Here is a 16,818-nt window from a genome sequence, read left to right on the forward strand (position 1 = left end):
GAGAGCGGAATCAAATTTGTCTAGATGCCGAATTAATCCATCCCTCGGCCCCCACCAGCTGACGTGATGTGCCAGAGCACAGGATGTCCGCGTGCATTATTTAATCGCGACGAAATGTGACGAGAAACAGAATTATGTGTGTTTGCCAGATGAGTGCGAAGAAAATAGGGGTAAATAAACAAAATATAAAAAATAATGTTTTGAAATTAGGTGTAAATGTGATGAATTATTAAAAATTGTCCAACAAGAACAATCAAAATTACGAAAATGCCCAGCCGCAAGGAAAAGAATGCCGGCCACAGATTGATTTTTTGTGGCTTCCAATGATTTAGAATCAGCATTTTTTAATTGAATAGGGAAGCCCAAACATAGTTTTGGACCAATTTGGACGGTTGCAATTTTAGCATTTTTTCAATGAAAAAAAAAACGTAATTAAGTCTATCAAGCTTTGTCAAAAACCATTTGTTTTCAGTCAAAATGACTGTGTTTTGAACCGTAAATTGAAAAATAGGAAAGACTATCATGGTCATTTAAATTTTAGAAATCCCATCTTAATAATGAAAAGACCGCCTTTCCCGATTCAAGCATCCAAATTTCAAAGCTTTGGAATGGTTGATTTTCTTTTAAATTTTTAGATAAGTAACCAAATAATATTGTTGGGAAAGGGAAACACCGCCCAAAATCAGTCAAGTTTCATGAATACAGTTCACTATTGGGACTTTTTGTTCACATTCAATTTCCCTTTGGGGCATTTCATTTTCATAGAATTTCCGACTTAGGAGGACCTTTCAGATATCGAGTTCCTATTTATTTTTTCGAGGGATAGGAAAAAAGTGACTGAAGTACTTACTCCTGCTGGCGAGGAAGATCTCGATGGCCGTGTTCTGCAGGAGGTAGCGCCTGGCGAAGATGGCCCGCACTTCCGAGAAGTACCACTTTCCATGGAGGTGGTCGCAGTATTTGAGCACCTGCAACACCGAACCACTAATTAGCACCGGCGCGACAATCTCCACTCAGCATCATCTTAATGAGCGTAATAGGTTTGAAGAATGCAAACGCGCGGGATGTTATGGTGTGTGCACTCGGCGAGAAAAATATCGCAGCTGCGATCGACGTGTATATAGAGGGGCCTGAAGAGTGATCGAAAGGGCACGGAAAAGAGACCAAGATTAATGGTGGCCGGCCGAGATAATGCAGCACACACTAAATAAACACCGGCGCGCAGGGTTGAAGTCGCTGCCGCTTGGAATGGGCGCATTAATTAAGAAGCACCAAACAGGAGATGCTGAAAAAGTAACAAATCAACCGCATAGCTAGCGTGGCTTTTGATTTTGTCCTTTGATACCGGCAAAAGCAGCAGCACACACGACACAGAGCAGGAAAAAAGTTCCAGCGCGCAGAGACGAAACGAAACTCTCCGCAGCGAAAGAAGCGGACGGAGAGCGTCTAATAACTGGCTGGCTGGCTTCCACGCACAAAAAACAAGCTGGAGCCATTCATTATTTGCCGCTGCGTTGACATTTTAAAATTTCCTCCCAAGGTAGACATAACTCTTTTTTCCGCCGGATTAAACCACGGCCGTTTTTGCGCCGCGTTCTCCGCTTTAATTGAAGCATTGCGATCTTTTCCAGCTAAACTGCCGCATAAAATGGACAAAAACCCGACTTGGAGCCGAAATCGTTCAGTCAGTTGGAAAAAATCGCCCAGAGCAGAAGAATTAACAAGGGGGAAAAATAACGTTTTCCGCGAAAGAATCAATTTGAGCTAGGGTATAGGAATTTAAAACGGTTCGCCGCAAAAAATTATTTTAGATAATGCAGTTTTAGCCTTAATTCTTAGAGTCAAGCTAAAAAGTAATTTTTTTGTTGCTTCTTGATATTTTTATTTGATTATAACAAGGCTTCATAAACGTCTTAAATTTTACATTAAAATTATTTTTTAATTGTTTGGAGCCTTCAACCCATGGCGCTACACGGTTCACTTCAAATTTTCAAGTACTTCCGATTTCAGATTCAATCCTGCTACTGTGCATTCTTGGCGTAAAAATATTTCATTTGACGTCCTGAAAACCATTACCAGATTAGCCATCGGCGGAAGAAACCTATGCAATAAATCTTTTGAAATAAAAAAATCTTCGTTTCTACCGCGTATGGCTGAACCGATTTTGGTTTTGAAACCCTCAAATGAACTATTTTACTCCACAAATGCAGAGTAGCTGGATTCAATTCCGACTTATAGCCGACAATTTAAAAAAGGTAAACGTTAAATAAAGTCCTTGGACCACACACGAAAAACAGTTCTTCCTTTTAATTTTTAATAGGAATGGAAATTGCACAAACCCATATAGCTATTTATTATTTGTAAGTAATTTATACGCAGTAATACGTTTGAAATGGGTTTGTTTTATCCAGAACAGTTTTTAATGTTCTATTTGAAAAATGTGTTTCGTTGTAAAGAGAGTTAGGAGGCGATAGCCCTCCATAATACGCAATTCGTTTTGGTCCAATGTCCTATTCTATTCCTATCGCACTCCTATTAGATTTATCATCGTTTTGAATATTGAAATAACCCAACCATTACGGCAGGACACAATTCGATTTCTTTTTTTCATATCCATGGGCATATTTATACGAGTCATGTTTTTGCGCTGCAACATTCTCGCCATTGCTACGATTTGGATCAAGCAGCACTTTCGCAACACGAATAACAAACTAATTGCCTGAACGATCCGGCCTGACGCAGTGTCACTCGGCGGCGCTTTCCATTAGATCATTAATTTATGACGACCGCGCTGACACATCATGGCGGCGCGCACTCGGACGTGCTTCGTACACGCACCGCGAGTGAGCATAAAGTGTACGTGCAGATTGTTGGTTGAATTGTCGTCGACAAATAAAATCGTCGTGTTGCAAAAGGCGCGCGTGAGGCCTGCCAGTGGACCCATAGCAAACACAGCTCTCTCGGTGTGTGCGCACTCGGCACAAAGATGCAGCAGCAGCAGCAGATCAATAACGCGCGCAACTCACTCGGCGCGACACCGAAACGAGCAAAACCAAAAGCAGGCGCCAACCAAGCTCATACACACTTTCCGCCATCTTGTTGGGTACTGCGAGGTCACCCCGTACTTAGGAGTTAATTTTACAGCTTGGGCCATGAAATTTTTATGTGCGAGACGATTATTTAGGAATGATAATACAATTTTTATGGTCCATAATAGCACCTAAGGTAGAAACGGGTTTTGGATATTTTTCTGAGTTTTTGATTTTGTTTTGCCACTTATCTTCACTATATACAACGGCAGAAAGTGATCTCCTTTTGCGAAACTTAACAAAAATTTATAATTATGTTAAATACAGGAAGAGAGACAAAGATTTAAGGTTGAAATCATGGTAAACTAATGGCTCTATCATTCAAGAACTGAAAATCGAATTCATCTAAAAATTAATTCGGTAACAAAAACAATATAAAATTAGACTTCAATTGGAAACAACAAACTAACTTTATTTCTGACCAATTGAGAAGAGTTGTATGTGCGAAAAATCATTTACAAATTGGAGTGGATTTAATTTATAAATTAAGTTTATCGAATTTCAAATATATAACGATGGCTTTTTTGGCATTGAACAAACGCACTAAGATGGTACAAGATTGATTTAAATTACTCCTGTTTGATCATAAAATATTTTGCTCCAACGTCCTCATGAAACCAGTCACCTCGTGATTTAAAAAAACTCACGAGACAAAAATTAATTGACACAAGAAAGTTAAAAAATAGCTACTTTCATTAGATTAATCTGTTTCCGTCTTTGCAACACCAGAATTAACGCCTAAAAAAGCGAGGTAATTGTCAAAACAGAGTGTAAAGGATAATTCAATTGTGAAGCGACAGGAGGAAACTGTCAGCGTGAAACCTGATATCTTCGTTGACATTTCACAACAATTAAAATCCCATCTGCACGTAATAAAAACGTCAAAATTTCCAATTGTAATATAAAAATCGTCTCAAGGAGGACTCTGAATTAAAAGTTCCTCCACACTTTTCACGTGAGAAAAATTCCTGAAGCCACTGAAAATTGCAGGAAAAGAGTAATAAAGCAACACGCGCTCTGTCGACGGTCTGGTTGTTGTAAGCGGAATCGGATACAATATGCGTGAGTGTGCACTCATTTCTTTGAGTCGCGCCGCCGAGGGTGTTATTAGTTTACGCGCGTTAAAAGGGGTGTCTGGTGGCTGCGCCAGGGAGAGTGCATTAGCGCTGATCACCCCGGCCCCATGCATCCATCCACCCTCCGTCCCCATGCAGCAGCATCCACATGCACTCTTCAACCCCCGCGAGTGCGTGTGTATGTGTTTTTATCAATATTTGACCAGTTCACAGCTTGAGTGTTGCACGCCCGCCCCGCCGGCTGCTGATGTAATAAATAATCGGCACTTCGCACGCCGCAACACGAACTGCAAACATTTGCCCACATTCCCAGGCATCGCGGTGTGAATCATGCACTAATGGGTGCATAATTGTCACACACGATTATTTATCGAGCGAGATGCAGGCGGGTGGTGCGGCCCCGAAGCATCATAGGAACTGTGCATTTCGTTCCGTTTGATTTGCTGATAATTTGATGAAAAGTTTTGATTATATTTTGGACCTTAAACTCACAACTGGAAAAAAAAGTTAGTGATTTTATTTGTGAAGCTCTGCCTGGTTGAGCTACAAACAAAATTTTCAGTGGATCAGAAACTAATGTGGATGTTTGAGCAAAAACCTTCCTGCAAATTTATGACATTAAATGCCATTTGAATTAAGCAATTGATGCCATTTCTAGTTAACAAAATAATTGTTTGACTTGGATATTGTCATATTATAGAAAACCAAAATTATAGATGATTTTTGTACAGATTTTCAAGAAAAAAATGGTGGCGATCGCACAATGCAAGGGGCATTTAACATTATAGGTCGTATTTTTCCCAGAGGTTTTTTTTTTTAAATTCCAAAACAGTGGAAAATAATAATTATTATTATAGGCTTTGTAAGAAGCAATAATTTTAGAAAATGAAATATGTGTAGTACGGAATTTTTGTTATGTTTCCATAGAGATAATTTTCACTGTCCAACGAAAAGAAATATAAGTGCAAAATTAGGGGGTAGCTTTCAAGAAATATGAGCTGCGTGTTCGCTTGCAGGAACAAGCTCTCAGAGCAGACACAAAACTTTGGGGTGCTGTGTTGCGCTGTATGTTTGTATCGCATTTATATAGCCCCCCGGGCTACAATTCGTATTTGCACTTCTTCATGCAAGGGGAATCTGCTTTTTGTGTCTGTCGGCAGATGAACATACACCGCTCCAGTTTGCTTTTGTACTGGTAACAAAAATGTGATTAGAATCCGATACACTCGATACAGAGGGCGCCAACAATGGTCTGCATTTGATTTTCAAAACATTGTTTGTGGCGCATGCCAAACAAGCGAAACAAGAATGCTTTTTAAAATCAAGAGCCTGGCAGGAGAACTAGGGAGAAAAAGGTTGTTTTTATACAACGTTTCATTTCGATTTGTGGTACAGCAGATTTGTTGCTCCGCAGATCATCCGAGAAAATTGTTGATGCCGCCGCTCTATATGGCTGAGAGATAAATGACAGAAGGTCACGACTCCAGCAGCTGACCCGATCTCACGACGGGACGATTGTTTGTGCGTTGAGATGAACGATTAGAAGGAGATTCTTAATTTTGTGAGCTGTTTCCAAGATAATTAATGAAACAGTAGTTATTTTTTAAGCCTCTGGTCAGCACATACCGGGGCTATGTGCTCACTGGATCCGAATAACACCGCCAAGCGGATAATATTGGGCCCAAAAGGCCGCTGAGGAGCTTGGGCTTAATGTGGCAATCATTATTTGCACCTTTGCAACAAGGTTTTTGACTCAAAACGCGAGACATTTGTCCCTAAAGCTGCTAGAAAGGTGTGAGAATTGGCAAGTACCAGCCTGTTGAGCTATTTGAGCATTTCGTGTCGCTTAATTTACCACCCTTTGTCATCTCTCTGACATTGGGTAGGAATGCAACCACATTATTGTAATGTTAAAATAATTCCCTGTGTATTAACACAGCGAATAATGCCTTTGCAATGCGCAAGCCAAAGGGCTGGCTATTTTATTTGATTCGTTGATAGAAATTAAATTTCTAAATAATATATTTGGGAGATTACAGCTAAACTTCGCGGGGTCCAAAAATTCCAAATCTTGATTTATATTTTGAGGGGATTTGCTGCAAGATATATTCTTAAAACAAATAACCGAGATTTAATTTTAACCTTAATTGATTCATGAGTAATAAGATCACCAATTAATTATACAAATTATTAAATTACTATTTTTGTATCAGAGGTAGACCTTCTAAATATTATAAAGCATTAAATTAATGTTCAAATAAGGTGAAAATTTTTAATTTGTAAAATGATGCCTATCAATAATGAAAAAATTTTAATAATAAATTTTGTATTTAAACTAAATTAAGTTGTCAACAAAATAAACAAATTCTTGGTTCAAATATAGCTTGGGGAAGAGTGAAAATAAAGTCATAATTTTGAACAGAAATAACTTAGCACTTCAGAAAATGGAAAAAAAAACATAGCACTAAGTCACTCGCAGAACTGATCTGGTCTTCAATTGTTTAATGTGCAAAGAAAATACTAGCTCATTATAGTAATTAAATTGAGTTCTTCAAACCAACAATAAGTTCGTCTATACTCGCGTGCCAGCAGAAGGGAAGCAAAAGCATCTCCTCATTCGAAAAATTTATCTACGGCTGTAGCGAGTGACAGGCTAATTGTGTATCTCTTGCCACTCGAGTGTCACCCTCGCTCAAGTGTTGTGTTTGGAAGCGGTCCAGAATCAAGAGCCCCTGTTGAAATATATCGTGTCGCAGTGTGCGGTAAATACGCAGAATAGTTTTGTGTGCGTCTCTCTCCCCGTTTTTTTCGACTTCTCGCGGCCGAGAACGAGCTTGGGGACTAATTAGACTGTTTTTGTGCGCGAAGAGGCTCATTGCGGCCGGATACTATTTGGCCATGCGACATTTGCACCGCGGCCGGCGGCTCATTTAGTGTGCGTGCGTGGCGTTAATTGAAAAACTTCTATTTCCAAACGAGCGACAAATTAATTCCGAAAGCGTTCGTCTCGTATAGCTGCCGCGACCGAATTCTTCGTCATCTCTTCTCCTTCTCACTCCTCTCTCGTTTGCACGTGTGCGTGCAGTGCGCGCGACTTTATTATTGTGCGGTGTGTGTGCTGTGCTTTTATTTCGGCGTGACGCGAAAGAAAAAGAGAGAAAATAACAAGTGTTGGCTTTTTTCGACAAAATAAATATCAGCAGAAAAGCTGCGAGCATAATAAAATCTCCAGCACCAGGCGCTCATTATTATACTGGAGACGTTTCTTGCCATGTTGTACTTGAGCGGAATATCTTTATGTCCAATCAAAACTGTTGAATATTAAATTTCAAGCCAGCAAGCCAGCCAGCCAACGAGCCAGCTCTCGAACGAGCAGCATCACTTTTTTGCTGCTTCGCAAATTAAACATGCAAGCCGAGGAACGGCGGCGGCAACAGCAGCTAAAAATGTTGCTGCTTCTTTTCGTCCCTGCTTGGTGCTGTTTGCACTGTGAGAGCACCGACGCTTCGAGAAAATAAAATCAGCCCGCGCGATTAATTGATTTACTGCATCATGTAATTAACGGTTTATAAATTTAATCGGCAGCACCCGAGCACGCTCTGCTCTTCTGCACGATCGACTCGCGCAATGTCTCGTCAGCTGTGATTAATTATCAAAAATCCTCTGCACCATCTTGATCAAATTATATTAATTATATCATAAATTAATTAATTATTCCAAGAATTTTCCTTGACAAAAAGCAAAGATAAATTATCAGTTTTCTTTCTTAGACATTTTTCCTTTTATTAAACAAAGGATTTTTCTTTTTTCACATTATGCTCTTTAATAATCGTTCTCCATTCACCAAATTTCGCTATCTTTTCATCACACGCGCATTTCCCCTCTTCAGATGTAATAATGAGCTCGACTCACTCTGTGTGAGAGGACTCTCCAATCTTTCTCATTTTTAGTGCTTTGTGCTCGCAATAAAAAGCAAAAGGGTTCCTTTGTGTGATATATGCGCGCGTTTTGTGTGATGCTATAGCAAGGATTTTATCCAATGGTACACGGTTAGATTCGTTGTTCGTCAAAGTGAATTATAAAAGGGCATACTTGACAGCTTCTTTGTATGCATTCAGGATCGTATACAAGGAGAGTAAAGGAACGGAACACATGTGATCCGCGCGTATTATTAGACCAGACCGACGTATCTTTTATGCCGCAGTGCACAGCTTTCATATATCATGTTGTAAAAGCAGTCGACGAGATCTTTCATCTTTGAGAGTAAAAAAATCGATGCATGAGTAATAATGCTGATACTATCTTTTGCATTTGGCAATTCAATATGGTGCAAGCGGTTTACAATTTTTTTTAAATAATTTTCTTTAATTTTAGGTCTGAGGAAGTTAATCAGACAAAACTCAACATGAACATCAAAATTTATGGTTTGGTACCTTTTTCTATTGTTGTCATTACTAGATTTCTTTTTCGGATATCTAAACTTAAAAGATTTTGATTAAAATAAATTACCAAAATTAATTCCAAGAGAGTTCATGCTAAGAATCATGCGATTATATATATAGCATAACAAATTAACCTAATAGAAATGGGAATTTGATGAGCTTGCGCGTGTTTATGGTGATGCAAAACAATTAATTATTGTTTTTCATCGAAATTTCGACATGAAAATTGTTTTAATTTCAACAGTTTAATTATTATAAATAAATATAAATTTTATTCTTTGAAATAGGTTGGAAGTGAAGCAAAAGAGACCAAGCCGTTCTATAAATAATAGCGTGCGATGAAAACAATGTGCATTTATGTTATTATTTTAATAGCAAAACATATAAACTAGAACTTATTAAAAAGTAGATTTCCTTTTATAGCATCCAATTCCAAAAGCAACAAAATCTTTGTAAAAAAATTACACCTATATCAATATCGCCGTGAAAAGGACAAAAGACTGACTACGTATAGACCAACAAGCGGAAATGAAAAGATTATTTTGTGTGATAGGAATTATATATTCCACCATTTCCACCTTCACGCCGTAAAAATTTTTCCACTATTAGAAGAAAAGACTATATAATATAGTTTTGGAAGACGTGGCGATATAGAATTATGAAAAAATATGCGTTGGTCAGCTAAACTTCTATAGCAAAGTGCTATAGCGTAGCAAAATCTATTGAAGTATAAAGGGAGTGCATTTATTTAAAATTGTATAATAAACCGGAATCCTTTGTACCGTTTGTAGCTAAATTTTTTCCTTGCGTTGGCGAATTAATTAATATCTCATGAAATTGACAGCATATTTTGTGTCTTTAAAATTTCTGTTGTTTTCGTTATTGGATGTATATTTTAATTCAGATTATTATTTTGTAGCTGTCAGGAAAGATGATAATTGACGCTGAAACTTGTTGTGGCAAAAATTGACAATATTATTTAGAAACTATATAGGATGAAGTAAGTTTTTTTTTCATTATCATACTCTCATTGTTTATCCACTTTATTATATATCAACAGCTATACTTTAATTGCTGAGTAAAGATGTTGGAAAATTTGATTTCATTTAGAGACAGTATAAATAATTTGAAATTAAATGCCTGAATTGAGCTTAAAAACTAATTTATGGTCAAATTTTTATATTGGACAAAGACATTTAAGTAAGAGAGTTGATTATATAGTGTTTTGAATCCAATCGATATGAAATAAGGCAGGTAAATTAACGTTTCTACTCTAAATTTTATGAGAGTTGGTCTCTTCTTGGGATAAGACATTAAAAAGTATTTTAATAAATGACTTTAATGGCTCCTCTCAAGGAATGGAAGGCTAAAAATTGATAAATTCGTATAAAAAATAATATCTTACGCTCTCATACCATACAACAGCTGTTTCGGACGATAATATAAATTTATGATTAAAATCTCCCCATAAGGATTCTCACTTTTTCTTTTTTTTAAATATGTATGATAATTTAAAATTACACATAAGTAATGAATGTTGTTACTTTTATTACAAATTAATAATAAAAACTAAATTAACAGCAAGCATTGGTTAATTAAACAAAACTTTTAAGTACAGCCCTTGTTATAATAACTTTATTTGCGTGTAGTCCCATAAATATACAGCCCTGGAGTTATTCGGAGCGAGGAGGAAAAACCGCAGAGTGCGCCAGGAAGAGCGCTCGGTGGTGCTCGCGGGACAGAAAATAAAATAACGCATAAAGCACCAAGGGGCGCCGAGATTGATTTGAAGGCTGCAGTGCGTGCGCGAGTCGCAAATCGGCGCGGCGGGGCGGCGCCGTATCGAACGGCTTAAAAGCGCGAGGCGGAGCCAGCGTCTGCCAATGGCCGGCGCGGTGACGTCAGAGCGGAGCTGCGGGCAGCAGGGCGGCCGGCGCCGGCATTCGAGTGTGGTCCGGCAAGCGTGTCGGAAGGTGTGCTGGCAGGAGCAGCAATGTTGGTGCCCTCGGACATGATGACGGCGCAGTCCAAGATGATGTACCAGCTGAACAAGTACTACGGTGAGCGGGTGCACGCCCGCAAGGCCCTCGTGGCCAAGACGATCCGCGAGGTGTGTAAGGTGGTGCAGGACGTGCTGAAAGAGGTGGAGGTGCAGGAGCCGCGCTTCATCAGCAGCCTGACCGAGTGCAACGGCCGCTACGAGGGCCTGGACGTGGTGTCGCCCAACGAATTCGAGGTGGTGCTCTACCTCAACCAAATGGGCGTGTTCAACTTCGTGGACGACGGAACGTTACCGGGCTGCGCGGTGCTCAAGCTGAGCGACGGCCGCAAGCGTTCCATGTCCCTCTGGGTCGAGTTCATCACGGCGTCCGGCTATCTATCGGCCAGGAAGATCAGGTCGCGCTTCCAGACGCTGGTGGCGCAGGCGTGCGACAAGTGCAGCTACCGCGACTCGGTCAAGATGATCGCGGACACGACGGAGGTGAAGCTGCGCATCAGGGAGCGGTACGTGGTGCAGATCACGCCGGCGTTCAAATGTTCGGGCGTGTGGCCGCGGAGTGCGGCCCACTGGCCCATTCCGCACATCCCGTGGCCGCACCCCAACTTGGTGGCCGAGGTGAAGACCGAGGGCTTCGACCTGCTGTCCAAGGAGTGCGTGGCCATGCAGGGCAAGCAGTCGGCCATGGAGGGCGACGCCTGGGTGCTCAGCTTCACCGAGGCCGAGAACCGGCTGCTGCAGGGCGGCTGCAGACGCAAGTGCCTCAGCACGCTCAAGACCCTGCGCGACCGGCACCTCGATTTGCCGGGCAACCCGGTCACCTCATACCACATGAAGACGCTGCTGCTGTACGAGTGCGAGAAGCACCCGCGGGAGATCGAGTGGGACGAGAGCTGCCTCGGCGACCGCATCAACGGCATCTTCCTGCAGCTCATCTCGTGTCTGCAGTGTCGCCGTTGTCCGCACTATTTCCTGCCCAACCTCGACCTCTTCAAGGGCAAGTCACCCAGCTCGCTGGAGAACGCGGCCAAGCAGGCGTGGCGCCTCACACGCGAGCTGCTCACCAACTCGCGCTCCCTCGAAAAGCTGTGAGTCGCTGCCCCGCGCAGAGACACTTTTTCCCAAATTTAGCCCCAAATTTAGTGATTGTGCGGACATTGTGAGAGAGGACAGTTGTTGTTTTCAGTTCGATTGTCTGTCTATATGTACATCGCGCGAATGTCCCGAAAGTGAGCAGTGTGTGTGGACGAGAAAGACTCACGCGTACACGTACCAGAAGGTAACGTAGAGCCCCCGTCTCACCGCGCAGAGAGGAGATATATACAATTCTCTCCTATTATAGCTTGATTTTATTATGAAAAATATTTAAAGATGCCGAGCAAGTCGACTTTAGAGCATTTTGTGATCTTTCCTTATGAAATACGAATCCTTTTGTACAGTGTTTGTTAACATCGAACATTTTTAAAATGAACAATATAGCGACTGATTTAATGATTAGTTTTTTCTTTGTGACAACTATGATTATAATACTCGCATATATAGTTATGTGTCTCGTAAATTAAAGCAGAATAAAATAGATGACTAAGAGTCATACTTCTTAAAAGATCAAATTTCGCTTTTAAATTTAGAATTGCACACACCTTTCTCAATCAATTTAAATAGGAGCGAAAATCATTATAGGCGTAGCAAGCTTTCAGCCGCTGCACGCGTTCAATTGTTACACGGGCGCGCTGGCACCGGTTGCCCGCTGCTGGAATGAGCTTCTCCTCGCACTTCACTCTGACTTTTCTAAGCCCGCTTAATTATTTAAAAACCATACGCCCAGATATAACATTGATGGACTTGCATGTTTTGCAATGTGTTGAATGCACCCTTAAGGTAATGTTAATGCTGGAGCCAGCTCATCGTGATTTTTCCTTCTAACTCCAGAAAATTCAATTTTAAGTTAAAACTATAAATAAATAGATCTGTTGGTTAGTTTTTGAATTTTGATTACAATGATATATTTAAATATCCGATTTTAATGCTGATCATATGACTTCCGCCAGCGAGTTTTCTTTTTGGTTAATAGTTACATTATTTTCCTCGTGGGCTGCAAATCGCTTGATTATCTTCTCATTTCAATCAGTTCTACTAAATAATTATGTAAATGTTTTGGCTGTCAAATTTAAATTTCAAGTCAAAAACCACCAGCCTAGAAATTGAGATTTTTCAGTCAATCTTTCCATTTTAATTACTTTTCAGTGATTTTGCATCTCCCTATTCAGTGCTTGTTTTTAATTTTCGTAAACGAAATACAACGAGCAGCAGATTTATGATGATTGAACGCGGCGTGACAGTTATTGAGAAGCGGTGCAATTAATTAGAAGCGTAAAAGGGTGCGTGCAATCGCATTAGTCATCCTCAGGGTTAGTCGGACGCAGCAATTTTCATGCATATCAAAGCGTGCGGCAGCGAATCTAATCAACAGCACAGCGGCACTACCGGCAGGCAGCAGTGGCATGGCGAGGGTAAGAAATATACACGGACGGACGACTTTAGGAGCCGGCAGGGGCGACGCGGCAGTTGCGGAAGAGATCTACACCCCCATTGCGAGTGAGCGAAGCCGTAAATTCAAATTATAGTAGAGCACACACACAGCATCCCTCTTGCCGCCTGCTGATATACTAATTAACTTAGGCGCTCGCTTTTCCGGCCTCACAAACACGAAAATATATAAAAATGAAAAAGTTCAAAAGGATATTGACAGAGGATCAGCGACTTTGACACACAGGGTGTACAATATACAATAGCTGTCAACTCAACCCGCGATTGCTTCGTTTGGTGAAATAGAATTATTGTGGTTCCTTGTTATGACAGGGAGCTGGGTTCATTTCGTTAGGCGCGTGTTGTGTTATTTGCATCTACGAAAAATATTTATTCGGTTCGCTTGCGTGTGATGCATTGAATTTGTATGAATGTATATCACGGTGGCTCTTAAGTTATGTATTGAAACCAATGAAATAATAAATTTCCTTAATGTTATTCCAAAGGAAGCCCTCGCGAGCGAGCGGCCCGTTTTTTCCTTCCCTCTCTCGAGCCGCCGCGTGCTGTCGCTGTTTATTTTACGAGCATGAAACCTTTTAAAACAAAAGCGGCCGAGCTTCTCAACTTATTGGACAGCCGCGGTGATTCGCTTAAAATAACAACACGCGTATATGTAACGCGCTTAAATCACGCGGCGCCGGGGCCAAATAGACCATAATATAATAGCCATCATCTCGTCAAGAAAATTGGAGCGTTTGTTCAAATAAGTTTTTCCGACCGCTCTGCACGCGAATATGTATACACATTCTCAAAACAAAGCCAAGCTCAGCGGGAGGAGAACGACGAACAAAGGCGGACTCGACAAGAAAAATTACGACATTTGCGACACTCCACCACTCACTCTGGTGACTGATAAGGCGCCACCTTCGGCTCCACGGTTGGTTGCATGTTACCTAAGAGCGAGAGAGTGAGGGTGCGAGAGAGCGGTAATCGCCGCAGATATATACAGCCAAAGTTGGGCGTGTGCTCCAATTTTTTCTACTAATAAGTCTTTTCTGCGCCAGTGCAGCAAAAAATTAAAGCATTCAAATTGTGTTCTGCGTTTCCAATCATGCAAGTTTGAACTCTGGGGCCATAATTAAAACCATCTAACACTGCTCAGTTCAGCTAAAAAGTCTGAAGCCATTTCAATCAATTTAAAATCCGTGAAAAAATGCAGAATGCTTTAGTGAAACTTCAGGATTTTTTTGTCTTCCAGAATTACCGGTCCGAATTTATTATTGTATTTATATTGTTTAATTTTTAGATCTTAAAAAACTAAAATATTTTTTTTAAACTGCGTCTAGCTATTTATTTGTTAAATAAAAATTTATATTCTCCTCTTTTAAATGTAGATTACAAAAATACTGATACCATATATTCAAAATAAAATCCCAAGTAAAACTGAAAAGAGCATTTTTGGTCCGTTCTTAGTTTTGATTGACTTCTTCCTGTATGTCGTGTCTCTCTATTTTTATAAAATTAACATTTTTACGTAAATTTAATTACTTAAAAATAAGAATTTTCAAGAAAATTCATCTTTTAAAACCTCCCCCATTTACGTGTGAATTGAAATCCTGTCTAAAATTCACAGCCCTGCGTGGAATAACTTTTTCATCAAGTAACAAAATTAAAGTTGGCTCTGCTATGGAAGCCGATTAAACTTTGAATTTCCCCCATCATCAAAAAGAAAATTCCCACACACGAAGTATAAAACTAACAAAACTGCTGATATAAATTCGTCACTTTTTTCTTCGGAACACGTCGTGCGGTAAAAGTGCTGTGTTTTACGAGCAACGTCGAAATTTATTTCCTGCTGCAGCTATACTTGGCCCATTAAAAGTTAGGCGCGATCATTTTTATTAATTTCCCAGTGCCGTGCTTTTTATGTGGTGCTCGCAGACACCAAAGGGGCGCGTCGGCAGCCCTTTCCGCTCGCGTTTTTTCCTCCCTCCAAAACTTAGCCTTGCCGTTGGCTGGCACAAATATTTCAAAAATGCTTTGACAAGGCGAGCAGCACGAAAATTAGACCTCTGCTCGGCTCAGCGACATTAAACGCCCGCGAGTTAAGAGGCACAATGACAAATTCCACGCCCGGGAATATATACGCGCTGCGGCAGCTGTTTTCAAAATGGACTGACAGTATGTTTTCGTTTCTCAAATCCACCCGTCTTATAAAGAGCGTGGTAAATTATGGTTTCCTTCGAAGGGAAAAGGGCTGCAGCTCGAAATTTTCGGGACGTTTATGTGCTGAGGGCATTTTTATTGAAACATATAAGCGGGTCTACGCACTGCTGGATGATGTTAATTGTTGATAATTGGTCGGGGGGAGAGCGGATTAGTGTGCGAAAGCAGCGGTGTTTGCTCCAATTTTAAGAACACTCGGCGGAAATGCAAGACGGCTTTTCATTTCCACCTGTGCTCCAAAAAAATAGTAATATATCGATTGACTGCTGAAATTTGATTATCAATTCTTAACAAGAGTGTAATTTATTCGCTGAGAACGGAAATTGCGGTTGCTCAATCTTTATCAGACGTCGCATATTATTTTCCTTATTCAAACAACAAAGTTGAAACGTGAGAAAATACTACGAGGATTAAATGCTATTAAACCTCATTTTCTCTTTTATTTATTAAATTAAAAGCCTCTGATGCGGTTGTTTAATTACTAATATAAATTTTCATCGTGTTGCGAACGGTCGATTAATGCAAAATGAGCTTCAGAGGAGTTTCTCATTCGGACAATAATTCACAGAGAGGAGTTACGGCGCGAGAGCTCATTTGGAAAACGACCACCATAACTCAAACAAACTGTCGATCTCGTCTCGCCTCTCATTCTCTTAAGAAAAACATTAAGACGAGCTGCGGCAGCAATTATTCTCACGCTGCCGTTTGCTCACTTAACTCTGCTCGGCGCACAAACTTGCTTAATTAATTATTCATCGCCGAGCGAAGGCCGCCGTTTTTCCCCTCCGCGTGCAGCTTTAAAACACGGCGTTTTATTGCAATTAGTGTGAAAATTTAGGTGATCCACTTAACGGCGACGAAGCAGCGATATCAGCAGCAGCTCAAGTGATGGCTGCTGCTGCTGCTGCTTTTATCATATTAAAATAAATGTTTGGATCTTGTTGGTAATGGCCAATAAAAGTCTTAATGGCCCAGAAACACACCAGACGAACGGTGTGTACTATAAATTTGAGAGCTCTCGGGTGGCAGGTGCGTATCTCTCGCTGCCTGCGTGGATAGTTTATACCGCATATAGATACAAGCCAGAAAAAGGCCCATTATCGAACAAGTTACTATTGTTCTTTGTTTCAGCGCACAGGAATTATTATGACACGCGCGTATACGCAACGCCCCCTCGTCAAATCTCGCGAGCCAAGCTGTTTTATGGATGGGAAATGGTAATAGCGAGAACTGGCAATTTCTCATAGCCGGTATAATAAACTACAGAGAGCCGGTGTCAGAATTTACATTTTATCTTTTTCTTGACATAAACACACTCCGATAACAGGAATCCCTGAATTCAAAAATGCCCGGTTCGGTTTTTGAATTAAAATAATTAGTGCTTTTGCTGGTATTCTGAAATTTGTGGTTATTTCTCAAAATGGTTTGTGTTTAAAATGCCTAATTTTGATTAATTCCTT

At 40.5% G+C, this 16,818-nt stretch overlaps 2 protein-coding genes across 3 annotated transcripts in view; one reads left to right on the top strand and one right to left on the bottom strand.

Annotated features, from left to right (window-relative positions):
- rg (rugose) overlaps positions 1–16,818 on the bottom strand; it is a 162,693-nt gene that overhangs the window by 22,016 nt on the left and 123,859 nt on the right. For both annotated transcript variants that reach the window (XM_065491093.1, XM_065491092.1), the window contains exon 34: positions 851–968. In XM_065491093.1, the coding sequence (XP_065347165.1) occupies positions 851–968 (118 nt within the window). The remainder of the gene's footprint in view (positions 1–850; positions 969–16,818) is intronic.
- Positions 10,527–12,216, top strand: mab-21. Its single transcript, XM_065489990.1, has one exon. It carries the CDS (start codon positions 10,601–10,603, stop codon positions 11,696–11,698), a length of 1,098 nt encoding a protein of 365 aa, XP_065346062.1. The 5' UTR covers positions 10,527–10,600; the 3' UTR covers positions 11,699–12,216.

This window comes from Cloeon dipterum, chromosome 4, assembly GCF_949628265.1.
Source record: "Cloeon dipterum chromosome 4, ieCloDipt1.1, whole genome shotgun sequence".
NCBI classification, from domain to species: Eukaryota; Metazoa; Arthropoda; class Insecta; order Ephemeroptera; family Baetidae; genus Cloeon; species Cloeon dipterum.

Excerpts from the sequence above, each read along its gene's own strand:
- mab-21 (XM_065489990.1), top strand. The coding sequence starts at position 10,601 with ATGTTGGTGCCCTCGGACATGATGACGGCGCAGTCCAAGATGATGTAC.